The sequence below is a fragment of the Stegostoma tigrinum genome, chromosome 33 (assembly GCF_030684315.1).
Source record: "Stegostoma tigrinum isolate sSteTig4 chromosome 33, sSteTig4.hap1, whole genome shotgun sequence".
NCBI classification, from domain to species: Eukaryota; Metazoa; Chordata; class Chondrichthyes; order Orectolobiformes; family Stegostomatidae; genus Stegostoma; species Stegostoma tigrinum.
Genome location: NC_081386.1, coordinates 2,396,943 through 2,415,981, shown reverse-complemented (window position 1 = coordinate 2,415,981; position 19,039 = coordinate 2,396,943). Strand labels below are relative to the sequence as shown.

At 42.4% G+C, this 19,039-nt stretch overlaps 1 protein-coding gene across 1 annotated transcript in view; it reads right to left on the bottom strand.

Moving 5' to 3' along the window:
• The window catches only part of adamts17 (ADAM metallopeptidase with thrombospondin type 1 motif, 17), a 505,079-nt gene that overhangs the window by 289,388 nt on the left and 196,652 nt on the right, over window positions 1-19,039 (bottom strand). Inside the window, exon 8 of the mRNA XM_059639195.1 lies at window positions 182-287. Within this exon, the coding sequence (XP_059495178.1) occupies window positions 182-287 (106 nt within the window). The remainder of the gene's footprint in view (window positions 1-181; window positions 288-19,039) is intronic.

The following is a 19,039-nucleotide window of genomic DNA, read 5'->3' as shown; positions in this document are numbered from 1 at the left end:
CCACTAAATCCTTCCTATTCATGTACCCATGAAAACTCAATCCTCATTGTGGAAAATACAGAACGTGTGTCTCGGAATTCAAGCACATTTAAATTAATGATCTTTCCATTTAACATGCATGACTGCTTCCAATCTTGAGGCTGATAACTGAAGTTATAATCAAGATTCAATATTAACATACTTGTGGCCCAGCTCATGGGCAATGGTAAAGGCCAGATTGAGACCGTTATCTTCAGCAAGCACACACTTGCGTTTTGCACTGCATGCTCCACCAAGGTAGCCAATTCCTGTGGAAGAATCCAAAAATGAAAAATCATTAATTAACAGGAGGCAAAATCAATTTAAATGAAGCCTGTTTTGTACTTCCTGCTTAGTAAGAGTGAGGAACAGGAGCCAGGTTCCACACACAATATGTGACACACAGAGTTCAGTGCTAGCTGTATCGTCCCGAGTTCTGATATTTATGTCATCTCCTAAATCTACTTACTTGAAGAGAGCTTTGGCTCAGTTTTTAACTCAACAGTGCAAATAAAACGTTATCATTTTTGTTTCCACATGAGGTGATGGAAGGGCAGGTTCACATGAAGAGAAACAAGAAATATTTTGTACACAAGCTATCCCAAATGTTTTGACAAATGACATGATAGAGTTAGGAGTGACATGAGCTGAACCAGAACTTGGGAAGGCCCAAAGGTTGCTGCGCCTTATGCTTGCAAAGGTAGCAGAGTTCCATGAAAACAGGAAAATCAAAGAACTATAGATACTGGAAATCAGAAACACAAACAGATATTGCTGGAAAAACTCAGCAGGTCTGGCAGCAACTGTGGAGAGAAAGCACAGTTAACCTTTTGGGTCCAATGACCTTTCTTCAGGTTTGTGTCCATGACCACATGGTTTATTGCGATACAAATCCAGCTCTTGGTTGAATTTTGTCTGGTTTTATGTTAACACTAATAACATGTGTAATCTTTAATAATATTTCCAGAATGATTGAGGATTTATAGATACCTTAATGCCAATTCTTAGAGCTCGGCATCCATCTTCTGTAATCTCTTCTCCACCCACACAATCTCTAACATAGTGTTAATATGACAGCATTCTTAAGTGCTATGTTTAAAGGAGTGCCTTAAAGAGAATAATAACTGACTCTTCTTCTGTTCCAATAAATATTGTAAAAAGCCAGCCACAACTCCCAGAGAAATAGAAGCAGTCAGCACTGTATTCTTTCACTCCATGTTATAACCTAAGGAAATCATTGGGGATTTAGGTCAACAATTTGAAGAAGTAGTTTTCATACCATGAACAAAGTATAAACCCACTGGCAGTGGAGGAGCAGGGTTCTATTTATGAACCAATGGGTGAATTCATATCTGACCTCACATGCAAGGGCATTGCAGCCAGAGGATGGTCGTTTACTGAACAATATTATCCTCTGGAATTATTTGATAATGGCGAAAGACACGCTGGAAAGCTTCGAGATGATGCTGGAGGAGGTCACTAGCTGCATCCATATAATTATGCCTCACCACTTAACACCAGAATGAAACACATGGCAAATCGATGGGCATTAATATCTGTACCACATGTGGCAAAACTTTCTCACACAGTAGTAATCACAATTCTTGGGATGTCAAAATGTTATTATTGAAACCTTAGGGTTCATTGTACAGCCTGTTCCCCAAGCTGCTTTTAGAGTGCAGGTCAAGCATCTAGATACTCTTTACTCAGGACTTCATAAACCTCTTCTCCATTTTCCCACACTCCATTTCTTTGGAACTTATTCTCTTTCATGCTCAAATGTTACACCTCACTGTATTATATAACTGGAAATCACGCCCCACTATTTCTAAAATCATCACAAAAGTTAAACATTTTTAAAAAGTACACGAAACTTCCCAATTTACCTGTCTTTGAGACAGAGTTTGATGGGCCAAGTTTCTGTATTTAACAAAAATTACTATTCATTATAAGTAATTAGATGCTAATCTCAGGCACACAATATTGGACTGTCAACATATATGTCTACTAGTTAAGGCCTGAACCCCATTATAAACTCCCCCTCTACACACACAGACAGTCAGATGAACAAGAAAAAAAAACATGGGTGTTATGGGTAAAGGGAATGGCTGGGGTGGCAATTCAGTGGTCACAGTACCACAGGATTTGTTCAAATGATTCTTGTGTTGATCAAAACACTGCTCCTTGATCTTTGTTCTCCAAATACTTTTACTTGTTCACAGGAGGCACGGGGTGAATGTAGTGCAGTTGATTTCGTTTACATGGACTTCAGTAAGGCCTTTGACAAGGTCCCACATGGGAGGTTGATACAAAATGTAAGAGCCCATTGGATCCAAGACATGTTGGCAAACTGGATCCAAAACTGGTTTGCCCAAAGGAGACATAGGGCAACGTTGGAGGATAGTTTTTGTGATTGGAAGTCTGTGACCAGCGGAGTACCACATGAATTGGTGCTGGGACCCTCGTTTTCTTTTAACATGTATTAACAACTTGAATGTGAATGTAGAAAGTTTAATTAGAAAATTTGCATTGGTGTGTTAATAATAGTTAGGAGGATGGTCTCAGGTTACAGTCTGATATTGATCATTTACTAAATTGGGCACAGCAATGGTAGATGGAATTTAATCTTGCTATGTGTAAGGTGGTGCATTTTGGGAGGTCTGATAAGGAAAGGATTTACACAATTAATTCCTGTGGGGAATACTGAGGAAGAAAGGGATCTTGGTGTACAAGCCTAGAGATCTCTAAAGGAGCCAGCAGAGCTATTAAGTGGTGAAGAAAGTATCCAGGATGCTTGCCTTTATTAGCTGGGGTATAGAATGTAGCAACAGGAGTGTTTTGTTGGAAATTTAAAGAGCATTAGTTAGGCCACAGATAGAATGCTATGTGCAACTCTAGTTGCTACACTATCAGAAGAATGTGATTACACTGGACAGGATATGAAATAACTCCACAGAGACAGGAATTGGGTCACCAAGTCACCCTTAATTTATACATGAACAGTCCTTGACTTTAGTACAACCTCATTCAAAGTCAGCTACCACAGTGTCAGCAACTGAGTCTCTCCTTTTTATGTCAGCCAGGGCTACCTAACCGGACTAGATTAACAGCTCCAATCAGGGAACCTATATTATATGAGATCGTGCTGACTGACCTCATTACAATCATTTAAGGGTACAGATGAGGTTCATCCGGATGGTGCCTAGGACGGAAAGTTTCTGAAAGACTGGATCGGCTGGGTTTGTTTTCTCTGGAGCAGAGGTTGACAGGTGATCTGATTGAGATATACAAAATTATGAAAGGCACAGATAGGGTAGGTCATGGGAATCTTCCCCATGGCAGATAAGTCTAAGACCAAAGGGCATAAGTTTATGATGAGGATTAAATGGTTTAATGGGGGTCTGAGGAAAAATATTTTACACAGAGGGTGGTGGAAAGAATAGAACATGATGCTTGAGAGGGTGGAGGAGGCAGGTACTGTCACAACATTAAGTGGCATCCAGACAAGCATTAGAAATGGTAGGGCATTGTAAGCTACGGACCATGTGAGGGTAAATGGGATTGGTATAATTTGGTTTTCATGGTCAACATAGACATAGTGGACCTAGGGGCCTGTTTTTATACTGTATGACACTATGACTTTAGGTCTGCTGGGTTTCTGCCAAAACATTTTCACCCAGAGGGTCATGCAGGTATATAGACCAGAGAAAGGCCCTATGGCCTATAGAGTCTGCTCCAGTCAAAAACAACCACCTATCTGTACTAATCTCACTTTCCAGCACTTGGCCCATAGTTTTGTATGGCTTGGTTGTGGGAATCTGGAATTCACTGCCTGTAAGAGTGAGTGAGACAGAAACCCTCAATGTTTAAGAAGTATTTAGATTTGCATTTGTGATGTCAAGACATACAAGGCTGTGGGCCAAGTATTGGAAAATGGGATTAGAATAGTTATGTGCTTGTTTTTGACCAGAGCAGACTTTTTTCCTGAAAAGTAGACCTCCATGACTCTTTGATTTCTAATACAGCAGAGACCTGAAAGTACATGAATAGGAAATGTTTAGATCAAGCACAGGCAGGTGGAACTAGTTTAGTTGAGGATTACAGTTGGTATGGATTGGTTGGACGAAAGAGTTTGTTTCCATGCTGTATGACTCTAATGACTATGACTCTATAACTGAATAGCAAAGAAGTACAGTGGCTGTTAATTGCTAACCATTCATGACCTGGCAATGCCTGATTTGTCAATGTTGAGTGAACCAGGGAAAAGAGGTTTCAAATCTACCATGGAGCTAGGTTGGGCCCCACTGCAACTTATGTTTCCTGTGCTTGATGAGATTGTTGATGAGTCTCAAGACTTGTTTTTGAATGCATGCTCTGTCAGGTCTCAGGATTCCGATACCTGGAAAGAGTTGGTTTGACAAAGAGGATGGGGAGAGATAACCCAGTTCCAATAAGAAAATCTAACAAATTTCAATACAAGAGCCAAGTGATTAAAAACACAATTTTCCATCAAAGGAAGCTAATGAAAACAAAGAATATGAGATCATGTTTGTTTATGTGTTGATAAACTGAACAAGCAGCAGGCATTAGCAGGGAGCCAAGCGAAGAACCCAAACACAAGCACCAGTTTAAACTTCCTGTCTTTGGTTTAATGCAGGTGTTACAACAAAATCCTAACAATCCTAATAATTATCATTAATTAGTCTGGAAACTGTAAAGTGTAGGCTGCAAGGAATTCTTTTGTTTGAAATAACTATGTAGAACCTGATAATAATACTAAGATTCTTCATCACTGATTCTGTGTATACCAGACTGAGGGCTGCAAAATAGTTTAAGACTATGTGCTAGAATTCTTTCAGTTGGTCATTTTCAGTAAATGAGCAATGAGAGATAGCACAATCAGAATGTGCCTGTAAGAGATAATTCTCCAAATGAGTAGTGCTGATGTGAACCCTCCTCCTCCCAAATGACAGAAAAGTAATGGAGGAGTATACCCTGGTCTTTAAGAATGCAACAGCAGCTTATCAATCATTCTCCAACAACCGTGGTCTTGAGGCTTTCCTGAAGCTGTAGTTACCAGATATATTACTAACAAAATATATTTTATCTTCTAATTGCTCTACAATGTTAAATAACTATGTGACAAAACATTTTCCGTTGGATTGATAAATGTGCGCACACAAGACATCAATCGTCAACAGTAGGAACTGGTGCAATTAAACTATATTGCTCTGTAATCAACGAATGTCTGATCTTTATTTCACTGGCACTCATTCATGAGCAGAGAAAAATGAATGCAGCTCCTCTATTTACCCCACTATTGAATACGACATCTTCTACCATTGCTTTTCATTGCTCTGAAATTGACGAAAACATGTTCTGTGCTTACAAATACTTACAGAATATCTAAACATCCACCATTAAATCTACCATACTCAAAAATACACCAAACTCAAAAAATTCTGTTTGTAATCCTGCCAGTTCCTTCAGAAAATTGATTCTGAATCTGAATTGATCCCTCTCTCATCTAGAACATCTGTCTCTCTCCCACTGCAACTCTCTTGTCTCCACCTATCTTCTCCTCTATCCATCTTTGCTCCACCTCCCTCTCTCTCCTCATCCCCCTTTTCTGATAAAGGTTATAGGCTCAAAACGTCAGCTTTTGTGCTCCTAAGATGCTGCTTGGCCTGCTGTGTTCATCCAGCTCCACACTTTGTTATCCTTCAGTGTCCCTTTCTTTTTCCCACACATGCCTGAATGTTGAGAATTGAGTCTGCAGTTTCAACACTCAGGCATTTTACAGCATGGAAAAGGCCCTTCAGCCTATCATGTACATGCCATTCATGAAACATCCGTCTATGCTAATCCCATTTTTCACCATTTGGCCCATAGCCTTTTTTACAATGGCATTTCAAGTGTTCATCTATGTAGTTCTTGTTTGTTTTGAAAGTTCCTGCCTCTATCATCCTTTTAAGCAGTGAATTCCAGATCCTGAAAACCTTCCGGGTGAAAATATTATTCCTAAAATTCTTTCTCAACCTCCTGTTCTTCACCTGAAAACTGCCAATAGTTATTGAAACTTCAAAGGGGAAATATTTCTGCCAATCCCCCTCAGAGCTTTATATAGGAGCAGGAGGCTGTTGGGGCATAGTGATAGCATCCCTATCTCTATTCCCCACACATGTTAATGCAGAAATAAATGCACAATACTGCTGATGCTGGAAATCTGAAATAAAAATGGGCACTGCTGGAGAAACTCGCTAGGTCTGGCAGCATTTGTAGAGCAAGAAAAATAGAGTTAATGTTTAAAGTCCAATATGACCCTTTTTCAGAACAGGAAGTGCATTTGAAATAACTGTGGGAGTAAGTGAGCTCGTAATGGATATTGGTGGACAGGTTGTCCCCAAAAATGGAAACAATGAAGTCAGGGAAAGGAAGTGAAGACTCAGACATGGACCAGAGTGAAGGGGAGAGAAGGATGGAAATTGGAAGCAAAACCGACTGATTTTTCCAATACTTAGGTGATAGCAGAAAGCTTCCCAAATGCATCATCAATGTACAAGAAAAAGAGTTGTGCGGGGGGCTCTGAATAGGACTGGCACAAGGAATATTTCACATACCCCACAAAGAGTTAGGCATAACTGGGACCCATGTGGGTATCCATGGCCACATTTTTGACCTGGAGAGTAAAATGAGCTAAAGAAATATTTGTTCAAAGTGAGAACAAGGTCAGCCAGGCGGTACAGAGCAGTGGCGATTTGGTACTGTTTAGGACTCTTTTCCCAGAAGAAACAGAAATACTTCAGGCCATCTTAATGGAAGGTTGATATAAAGAGGGATTGCGCATCCATAGTGATGAAGAGGCAGTTAGGGGCAGAAAACTGGAAACTGTGGAATTAAAATATAGCATCGGAAGAATCATGGATGGAAGTGAGAAGACACTGAACATGGGGGTAGAAAGTAAATAAAGAAAATAAAGATAGAAAGGAATAACGTTCAGTCAGACAGGAACAGGTTGAAGTAATGGATCTGCTAGGGAAGTGTTGTTTCTAGATTTTGGAGAGGCAGTAGAAGTAGACTGTGCAGGATTTGGAGACTATGAAATGAGAAGCTGTGGAGGGGAAATCTCCAGAGGAGTTGACGTCAGTGGCAGTCCTGGAAGAGGTGGCTTCATGCTCAATGATGGGGTCATGTTTCAGGGGACTTAGGAGAAGGTATGCTGACACTCAGCCTCTGCCAGGTAGACATCTAGAGAAGTGCCCTTTTGAGTTCTAAAAGTTAAATCTGTTCCTCTCTTCCTTTGAGACTATCACTACTTTTCTTTTTATGTTTCCTCATTTGTGGTTTGGAATTATGAGTTGCATTTGAGAATTGAACTCTGAGCAGCAACTTGTTTTCAAAAAAACAGGAGAAAACAAAACAAACTGATGATTCAGACGATGATTCAGTACCGTGTCGTTGTTCTGCTTAGCAACTGGCAGCTGGCTGGATGTTGAATTCCTCAACCAAATGAAGGCCGGTGCTGGCTGGCCAACCACAAGGAATGTTGATAAAGGGAAAACAAAGAATTAACTGCTTGTGAGTGGGATTTTGGGCAAGACACTTTAGAAGCTATTTTTTGATTTTGCTAGTTATTCTCCAGTTATTGACTTGTTCGAAGTTCTGAGAAAAGAGTCTATCTTTCAGAAATATGTAAAAGTCTCCAGAGGTCTGAGGAAGCCACTTGCATTGGCTGGTGACTTCAGAATTCAAGGAAGATACAGAGTCCTATGTATCTATAACACAACACATCAATCAGGGATTTCATGAAGGCTTAGGATTCATTGCTGAAACATTGTCAAACTGGCAAATTACTTTCCTTTTATTTCCTATTCTAATTTATCCCTCGTCTGTATTCCTCTGTCTGTCTTTTCAAGTAAGTGGGGTCTATATTCAAAGAAGATTGGGCTTAGATTGTAGTTATTAATTAATTGCCATTTAGTTCAAAGGTGTTCTAATGAAGTTATGCCCTTAATCATAAATTGCTAACCTTTAAGCTATGAACTTGGTCTCCAAGGCAAGTTATTTATAAAGTCTAATGCTAAGCCTATCGCAGGAACAACTGAACAATTTTGAGGGTCATTGAATGTTTTAAGATCACTGTGCTGTGAATCCAGTGATAATGGCCGATTTGGTTTGACTTGCAAACCTTGCATCATGGCACATAACAGATGCTATGAGCCCTGTTCAGTTACTCCAAAATCTACTAGTTTTATTATCTTAACGTGTCCGAAAAATTTGATTAAAGATATCTACATGGGAGCAGAGGAGAATCTTGTGGTGCTACCTCTGGTGTCTCTGCTCTGGGCCAGGAAGTTCAGTTTAAAGTCCCACCTTAGACATGTATTTTAACACATCTCATTAGATTGATTAAAAATATTTACACTTAAAATACAAATCTGTCTTAGAGTTGCACTGTTCAGTTGGTTCAGTGGTACAATTCTAGCCTGCCGGCCGGAAGGCCTGGACTCAATTCCCGCCAATGATGGGCAACCCATTTCTTTCATTTGTAACACTCAGTGGTCAGTTAGCTCCATTGGTTGGATGGCTCGTTTGTCATGCAGAGTGGCACCAATAGTGTGGGTTAAATTTACATACTGTCAAATCCCAACCTTGTCAACTTCACCCACACTTTAAATGTATTACTAGCTGTTTCTCTCTCATTAGACATCGTAGCCTATGGTCCCTAACCCTTCAATGACTTTCAGAAATGAAGGCTTTTGTGATTCTTTGAGCTACTAGGCCAGGGTTCAAGTCCCACCTGTTCCAGAGGTGTGTTATAACACATCTGAAGAGGCTAATTATAAATATCTAGATAAGAGCAGAGGATCTTATTGCACACTAGTGGTTTCCTTACCTTTGGACCAGGAGATACAAGTTCAAGTCCCAAATGACTGTGAGGTGTGAATTTACATGCCTGAACAGGTTGGTTAAGATAACTACAGAGACAACAGGTTAGTAAGTGTAATTTTGTAATGTTCTCTTTCTAGTTATTATCTCTTTCTAGTAGCATGACATGTGCAAAATCTCAGTGCTTATGTTGTAGGCCTATGTGCTAATGTCTAGTAAAAGGTTCCAAGAGGGTCAAATTTGTTTTATTTGAATTGTTAGAATTAATTAAGAGAAAATATTTCAGAAATTCCTTCAGGAGATTCACCTGATTTAAAAGCAATTCACATGGGTGTTTGTGTGACAGCTTTCTTCTCTTAGTAATATATTTATGAATGGGGTAAGCCTATAGACAAATGATGCCAATTATTAACTCTGTCACAAAGCCAAGAACATGTCTGCATGCATCTGCTGAGGTATAATCCTTTAGTGATTAAAAGGCAACAAAAATGCGTAAATATTCCACTTTTAGCTAAGCCAATAACATAGCACAGCAGGTTATGGAGTTGAAACTCCCTTGCCGTGCAAATATTAGTCAGAATTGGCACCTTCAATACCAGCAATAATGAAGACTGTTCTTCGCCAACAGTTGGACATACTAAGATGCAAAGTTGCGATGCCAGTCTCTCCACTTCCCAGCAGTCTTCCTCCTGTGAAACCGGCAAGAGGTGTATCTCCCTTCTGCACACACACTCATGCTTCACATGGGCAGCATCTGCTACATCTTTCATTGTGTGGCATGTCTGTCCAACTCACGAGAAACTTCAAAGTCAGCGGATTTTCATTCTATGGCCACTCCTTCCTTATTCTGCAGGATTATAGATTTTTATAGCAAGCAGTTGTTGATAGATGGCTGAATTATACTGTACCATATTCTGCCCATTGAGCATGAGCCAGCTTTTTCAAAGTTATCCAAATAGTCCCACTACCTGCTTTTAGCACAAAGCCTGTACATTTATTGCATTCTGTTTCAATATTACTATTGAATCTGCCTTCATTGCTCACTGAGGCAGAAAATTCCAGCTCATAATTTGTTGCAATAAAGTAAAAATCCTCAACTGCCAATCAATTTAAATCCGTTACCAATATCCATCTCTAAACTTTCTACCCATGGAAACAGCTTCTGCTTATTTACTCCTCAAGACCCTTTATTATTTTGAATACTTCAATCAAAGATTTTGCTTCAAAGGAATAGAAATCATCTGTGTGAGGGCAGTCCTTGGAGCTGCTGTGAGAAATCCTACCTAGGGTGTCGCTGAAGGTATTCTCCAGAACTGATAGTCTAATAAGCTGAAAATGATTGAGAAGAAGTTCTGAATAAGGATCACTGGACCCAAAACATTAACTCTGCTTTTTCTCCACAGATGCTGCCAGACTTGCTGAGTTTTACTAGAAATTTCTGTTTTTGAATCTAATATTCTAATCTAGAGCGGTGCCCAAAATCTCTGGAGCATCAAGAATGGAGTACCTGAGAGATCCCACGGTTGATGTAGGCCTTGGAAGGTAATAATCACTCCACATTGGACTGCAATCAACACTCATCACACAGATGTATGCTATGTTGCGCTAGCATTATTAGCACCAGGTGGGAATGACTGAAGTGACAACTGTCACCTATCAACAAGGCTCATGGCACCAGGGGAAAGACAAAAGGAAATGGTGTATGCCCTGCAGGGTCTGCGCACAAAGATTAATGTGAGCCAAGTCTAGCAGTTCGCCTGGAGCGTCGTTTGCTTCATGGGCAGATTTTAGATCCCTCTGGGGTCTCTTCTATTCTGTCCGATGGTGATGGTAAAAACAGTGGAAACAACTGATCCACTTGATGTGGAGGTGAATGGAGTCATTGAAGTGGTTGGAAAGATCATACCAAAAGGCTGCAAATTACTCTCCTTTCCAAGGGAATAAAAATAGTTTTGACCTTAATCTTACAATGAAGTCCTGAATATCATACATAATTTCCAAAGTACTGTCCATTTAGTGTTACAGTAAATGGATGATTTCCTCATATTATACAATGTGAGAAAATACTACAGAACATGGAACAGTACAGCACAGTACAGGCCCTTCGGCCCATGATGTTGTGCCTAACTTTTACCCTAAACCTAAGGTCAAACTAACCTCCACTCCTCCCTTGTACTGTCATCCATATGCCTATCTAATAGCCGCTTAAATGTCCCTAATGAGGCCGACTCCATTACCCTCTCTGGCAAAGCGTTCCAAGGCCCTACCACTTTCTGAGTAAAGAGCCTACCTCTGACTTCTCCCCGATATCTACCTCCTTTCACTTTAAAACTATGTCCCCTCATAATAGCTACCTCCACCCAAGGAATAAGTCTCTGGCTGTCCACTCTATCTATACCTCTGATCGTCTTGTACACCTCCATCAAATCAACTCTCATCCTTCGTCGTTCTAAAGAGAAAAGCCTAGCTCTCTCAATGTTTCCTCGTAAGACCTTCCCTCCATTCTAGTCAACATCCTGGTAAATCTCCTCTGCACCTTTTCCAACACTTCCACATCTTTCTTGTAATGAGGCGACCAGAACTGGACTCAATACTCCAGATGTGGCTGAACCAGGCTTTTCTGTAGCTGGAGCATAACTTCACAGCTCTTAAACTCAATCCCTCTATTAATGAAAGCTAACACACCATACGCCTTCTTAACAACTCTATCTACCAGGGTGGCAGCTTTCAGGGAACTGTGGACATGAACCCCAAGATCCCTCTACTCCTCCACACTGCCAAGAATCTTTCTGTTAACCCTGTATTCTGCTTTCAAACTTGCTCTTCCAAAATGAATCACCTCATACTTTTCAGGCTTAAACTCCATCTGCTACTTCTCAGCCCAGCTCTGCATCCTATCGATGTCCCTTTGTAAGCCAGGACAGCCCTCCACACTATTCACAACTCGACCTCCTTCATATCGTCCGTGAACTCACTCGTCCACCCTTCCATTCCTACATCCAAATCATTTACAAAAATCACAAATAGAAGAGGACCCAGAACAGATCCTTGTGGAACACCACTCATCACTAAGCACCATGTTGAATATTTTCCATCCACTACCACCCTTTGTCTTCTAAAAGTCAGCCAATTCTGAACCCAATTTGCCACATTTCCCCCTATCCCATGCCTCCTTACTTTCTGCATGAGCCTACTACGGGGAACCTTATCAAATGCTTTACTTAAATCCATGTATACCACATCCACTGTTCTCTCTCATCCAAGTGTTTGGTCACCTCTTCAAAGAATTCAGTAAGGTTTGTGAGGCATAATCTAACCCTCACAAAACTATGCTGACTATCACGAATCAAACTGTGCCTTTCCAAGTGATCATAAATCCTGTCTCTCAGAGCCCTTTCCAATAGTTTGCCCACCACTGAAGTAAGACTAATTAGCCTATAATTTCCAGGGTTATCCCTCTTCACTTTATTGAACAAGGGAATGACATTTGCCACTCTCTAATCTTCCAGCAGTATACTCATGGACAGTGAGGATGAAAAGGTCATCGCAAAAGGCCCCACGATCTCTTCCGTTGCTTCCCACAGAATCCTTGGATAAATTCCATCAGGCCCGCAGGACTTATCTTTCTTCAAGTTCCTCAAAATTCCTAGTACATCTTCCGTACTAACATCACCTCCTCTAGCCTACCAGCTTATTTCACACTGTCCTCCCCTACAACTAGGTCCCTCTCAGTTGTGAATACTGAAGAAAAGTATTCATTAAGGACCTCTCCTATCTCTTTAGACTCCGTAAACAAATTCCCTTTACAATCCTTGATCAGACCTACCCTTTCTCTGTTCAATCTCTTATTCCTCATGTACATAAAGTTGTGACAGGACTTCCTTGGTCCTATATTCAAAGTCCCGCCTTCGAGAGCAGACATCTCGTATACCTTCTTCACCACCCTGTCTGCTTCTGCTATACACCAAGGTCACTTTGTTCCTAGGTACTCCCTAGGGACCTACCATTTATTGTGCAAATCTTCCATTATTAGACCTCTCAAAATGCATCACCTCACACTTATTGGGATTAAATCCATCTGCCATTGCCCTGCCTAATTTACCAGCTGATCAATATCAGACTATAGCCTGAAAGCATCCTCCTCACCATCAACAACACCAACAAGTTTTGTGTCATCTGCAAACTTATTAAATGTACCTTCTACATTCACATCTAAGTCATGTATGCACATGACAATCAATATTGATCCCTGTGGTACCCCACTGCACACAGGCTTCCAATCAGAAAAAGATCCCCCTGCCATCACCCTTTGCCTTCTATTTTTATGCTACTGTTGGGTCCAGTTTGTTAACTTGCCTTGATGCTCATGGGCTCTTGCCTTTTGGACCAGCCTTCCATGTGAGATCTTGTTAAAGACATCACTGAAGTCCATGTAAACCACATCAACTACACTACCATCATCAATATATTTAGTCACCTTTTCAGAAGATTCAATTAAATTAGTCAGACAAATCTCTCTCCTAAAAGGGGATGAAATGTTTGCACAAAATCCAATCAGCCCAGTGAACCAACCAACAACTGCAGATCTCTCTCCAACAAATCTGTGTTAACTATCCCTGATCAATCCCTGCCTTTTCAACTATTGGTTAAAGCTATCCCTCAGATGTTTTTCCAATTACTTCCCAACCACTGATGTCAGAATAACTGGTCTGTAACTAACCCTTCTGCCCTTCTTGAACAAAGGAACCACATTAGCTATCCTCTAGACACCGAGTACTTCACCTGTGGTCAGCAAAGCATTAAATAACCCTGCTAGGGCCTCAGCTATCTCCTTGCTGGCCTGCCATAACAGCCTGGAATACATCTCATCAGACCCTGGGGGTTTATGCACTATTGTGCCCGCTAAAACATCTCACACTCCCTCATTTTATTTCTTAACATGTTCTGGGACCTCACCATCCCAACTGAAATCTTAAGCTACAATATTTTTATCGTCTGTGAATACACATAAGAATTATTCATCTAAGACCTGACCTGGCTCCACGCACAGATTGTCCCTATGGTCTCTAATAGGCCCGACTCTTTCCCAGGTATATATTATGATGTGAAAGACAGGATCTCAACTATCCAATAGAACGTCTGAAATAATTTATCTTTATTTACTAGATACTATTGTCGATATAATAATCTAGGATTCTAGAATCCGTTTACTTTGAAATGAAAGATAAAATGTGCAATGTAGGCATTTATAGAACACTACTAATTTTTTTCAAATGTATGTATTTGTTGAATAATAATTTTACATGGATATTTAAGGTAGAGCGAGCTCAGCACTTCAGAAACTATTTGTTTTTTTTCATAAGTGAGGCTTACAAATCATAGTACTTCTGCAAGAAAGAACATCAATGAAATGTAAACATTTAAAGCTTGTTTAGGTTTTGTACAAAGGAGTGCAATGAATAATATATTGGCTTAGTAACGGTCTGTTTTTGATCTAATTTAAAACAAAAGCTTGTTGGTGACATGATTAGGTTAAAAAGTTCTGACCAGATTGCTATCATTTGATAGACCCAAGTTTATTTGAGCTTCAATAAAAGAATTAAACTTGGCATATTCTTTTGCATATGCTCAAAAAGCTTAACGTAATGTTCCTTAATTGTTTTCTACACGAGTTCTCAATGGTTTCAATTTCATAACTTAATCTCAATAGGGAACTGGAGCTCAGTCACAAGGCAATTACTTCTTCTTCAGTTACAACATTGTTTTATTAATTCTGGGGAAGGGCGGTCAGCCAGAGGTCATAGTCCACATTGCCATTTCTACTTAAGTTATTGGTATCAATTAGGTTCTGAAAGCAGATTTCAGGGGTTTGACAGCACCTCAAAAGCTGTAGTTTTAGGATTACTCCCAGTCCCACATGCTCGTGAGCAGGGAAATAGGAGAGTTGAGTGATTGATCAGGTGGCTGAACAACTAGTGTAGGAAGGGGGCATCAGATTTCCTGGGCATTGAGACCAGTTCTGAGGAATGAGAGACTTGTGCAAGCTAGACAACCTCCACCTGATCTGGACCGGAAAAAAAATCGTTGCAGGGATATTTGCTGGTGCCCTTGGACACAGTTAGGAGGGGTATGGGAAGCTGAGGACAAATTCAGAACAGGAAGCTGGAGGCATAAGCTTAGAGAGCAAGTTGGAAATGCAAAGAAAGTAGAGGTTAAGGAGGGTTCAGAACAGGAATTTGGCAGCATTAAAAGGCATAAAGGCGTACTTCTTCAACCGGGAACCTAACCCTCCCTCCACTGACCCCTTCACCTGCTTCCAACACAAGTCCTCCTCCTGGACACCACCCCCAGGTCTCCTACCTTCCCTCGACCTCTTCATCTCCAACTGCCGTCGAGACATTAACCACCTCAACCTCTCCACCCCTCTCACCCACTCCAACCTCTCCCCCGCAGAACGGGCAGCCCTCCGCTCCCTCCGCTCCAACCCCAACCTCACTATCAAACCCACAGACAAGGGTGGCGCAGTGGTAGTATGGCGCACTGACCTCTAAGTCGCCGAGGCCAAACGCCAGCTCTCCGACACCACCTCCTACCGCCCCCTCAATCATGACCCCACCCCCGAGCACCAAAACATCATCTCCAACACCATTCATGACCTCATCACCTCAGGGGACCTCCCACCCACAGCCTCCAACCTCATTGTTCCCCAACCCCGCACGGCCCGTTTCTATCTCCTTCCCAAAATCCACAAACCTGCCTGCCCTGGTCAACCCATTGTCTCAGCCTGTTCCTGCCTCACCGAACTCATCTCCACCTATCTGGACTCCATTTTCTCCCCTTTGGTCCAGGAACTCCCTACCTACGTCCGTGACACCACCCACACCCTCCACCTCCTCCAGGACTTCCAATTCCCCGGCCCCCAACACCTCATTTTCATCATGGGCATCCAGTCCCTATACACCTGTATTCCGCATGCAGATGGCCTCAAGGCCCTCCGCTCCTCCCTGTCCCGCAGGCCCGACCAGTCCACCTCCACCGACACCCTCAGCCACCTAGTCGAACTCGTCCTCACACTCAACAACTTCTCTTTCGATTTCTCCCACTTCCTACAGACAAAGGGGGTGGCCATGGGCACCCGCATGGGCCCCAGCTATGCCTGCCTCTTTGTAGGTTACGCGGAACAGTCCCTCTTCCGCACCTACACAGGCCCCAAACCCCACCTCTTCCTCCGTTACATTGATGACTGTATCGGCGCCGCCTCTTGCTCCCCAGAGGAGCTCGAACAGTTCATCCACTTCACCAACCCCTTCCACACAACCTTCAGTTCACCTGGGCCATCTCCAGCACATCCCTCACCTTCCTGGACCTCTCAGTCTCCATCTCAGGCAACCAGCTTGTAACTGATGTCCATTTCAAGCCCACCAACTCCCACAGCTACCTAGAATACACCTCCTCCCACCCACCATCCTGCAAAAATTCCATCCCCTATTCCCAATTCCTCCGCCTCGGCCGCATCTGCTCCCACGATGTGGCATTCCACTCCCGCACATCCCAGATGTCCAAGTTCTTCAAGGACCGCAAATTTCCCCCCACAGTGGTCGAGAACGCCTTTGACCGCGTCTCCCGCATTTCACGCAACACATCCCTCACACACCGCCCCCGCCACAACTGCCCAAAGAGGATCCCCCTCGTTCTCACACACCACCCCACCAACCTCCAGATACAACGCATCATCCTCCGACACTTCCGACATCTACAATCCGACCCCACCACCCAAGACATTTTTCCATCCCCACCCTTGTCTGCTTTCTGGAGAGACCATTCTCTCCGTGACTCCGTTGTTCGCTCCATACTGCCCTCCAACCCCACCACTCACGGCACCTTCCCCTGCAACCGCAGGAAATGCTACACTTGCCCCCACATCTCCTCCCTCACGCCTATTCCAGGCCCCAAGATGACTTTCCATATTAAGCAGAGGTTCACCTGCACATCTGCCAATGTGGTATACTGCATCCATTGTACCCGGTGTGGCTTCCTCTACATTGGGGAAACCAAGCGGAGGCTTGGAGACTGCTTTGCAGAACACCTCCGCTCGGTTCACAATAAACAACTGCACCTCCCTGTTGCAAACCACTCCCCCTCCCATTCTTTAGATGACATGTCCATCATGGGCCTCCTGCAGTGCCACAATGATGCCACCCGAAGGTTACAGGAACAGCAACTCATATTCCGCTTGGGAACCCTGCAGCCCAATGGTATCAATGTGGACTTCACCAGTTTCTAAATCTCCCCTTCCCCCACCGCATCCCAAAACCAGCCTAGTTCGTCCCCTCCCCACACTGCACCACACAACCAGCCCAACTCTTCCCCTCCACCCATTGCATCCCAAAACCAGCCCAGCCTGTCTCTGCCTCCCTAACCTGTTCTTCCTCTCACCCATCCCTTCCTCCCACCCCAAGCCGCACCTCCATCTCCTACCTACTAACCTCATCCCCCCTCCTTGACCTGTCCGTCTTCCCTGGACTGACCTATCCCCTCCCCACCTCCCCACCTATTCTCTCCTCTCCACCTATCTTCTTTTCTCTCCATCTTCGGTCCGCCTCCCCCTCTCTCCCTATTTAATCCAGAACCCTCACCCCATCCCCCTCTCTGATAAAGGGTCTAGGCCTGAAACGTCAGCTTTTGTGCTCCTGAGATGCTGCTTGGCCTGATGTGTTCATCCAGCTTCACACTTTATTATCCCCGATTGTGAATGGGTTCAGTCCTCAAGTTGATTTGTACGCAAGTCAAACAATGCAGCATCATATATCACAGCTATTTGCAAATACCGGAAATGTTCATGTCGGATCCTTAAAACTACACCACCGTACAGGATCACCATCATAAGTAAATGCTTTTAAAGGCAGACTTTCATAAATCAGGGACCCCTTGTCCATGTAAATACAACGAGTACAGCAAATAAAGCTAAAGGGCTAAAGGCATACACATAATATCATTGCTTTAATGGAAACTTGGCATTAAGAGTGTTAAGGTTTGCAGGTCAATATCTCTAGATGGAGAGTTTTCAGGTAAGATACAGAAGAGAATAAAAATAGTGAAGGAGTAACATAACCAGTTAAAAAAGTAAATACAACTGTGAGGAGGGATGATTATACAAAATGAAACAATAAATGAAGTCAAATAGGTTGAGCTCAAAAACAGAAAAGGAGCAGGCACACTGCTCAATCTGTACGATAAATGCTAAACGGTGTAAGAAAGTTATCAGAGCATATTTGCAGGCAAATGTCTAGTGCAAAAACAATTGGGCAATAAAAGGCATGAACTTCACCTATCCAAATATCAACTGGGATACAAACGGCACAAAAGGCATAGAAGGCACCAAAGTCTTGAACTGTATTCAAGAAAATATTTTTAACCAGCAAGCAACAAGCCTAATTAAAGAGGGCTAATTCTAGATTTAGTCTTAGGAAGTGAATGTGGGCAGGTGACTGAAATACCAGTGGGGGACCATTTGAAGGTAGTGATCATAAAACAGTTAGCAGCTTTGCAGTGTCATGGAAAGTGACAAAGCACAAAAGTTCAGGTTCTAAATTGGGGGAAGGAAAATGTTAAGAGATCTGACAAAAGTAAGCATGATACCTGAAGGTAAGTCAGGGGGAAATCAGAGGTAGGTACTCAAAAGCAAGACTCAATGAAACAGTGTAAACAAATCCACACAAAAAACAGTACTGCCAAATCAACAGTCTAGTTATCCAAAAGCCTACAGGGTAAAATAAAGTGGAAAAATAGGGCTTAAGACAAAATCAGAAAAAACAATGCTTTAAGATGAAGCCTGGAGGAGTAGAGAAAACACAAGGGCAAGGTGAAAAAAGATAGCTATGGAGAAGGAGAGGATTAGGCAGAATGGGAGGATATTTAATTGGGGAAGAGGAAACTATGATGCGATTAGACATGAGTTAGGAAGCATGGACTGGGAGCAGTTGTTCCATGGTAAGGGAACTATAGACATGTGGAGACGGTTTAAGGAACAGTTGTTGGGAGTGATGAGTAAATATGTCCCTCTGAGACAGGCAAGAAGGGGTAAGATTAAGGAACCTTGGATGACGAGAGCGGTGGAGCTTCTAGTGAAAAG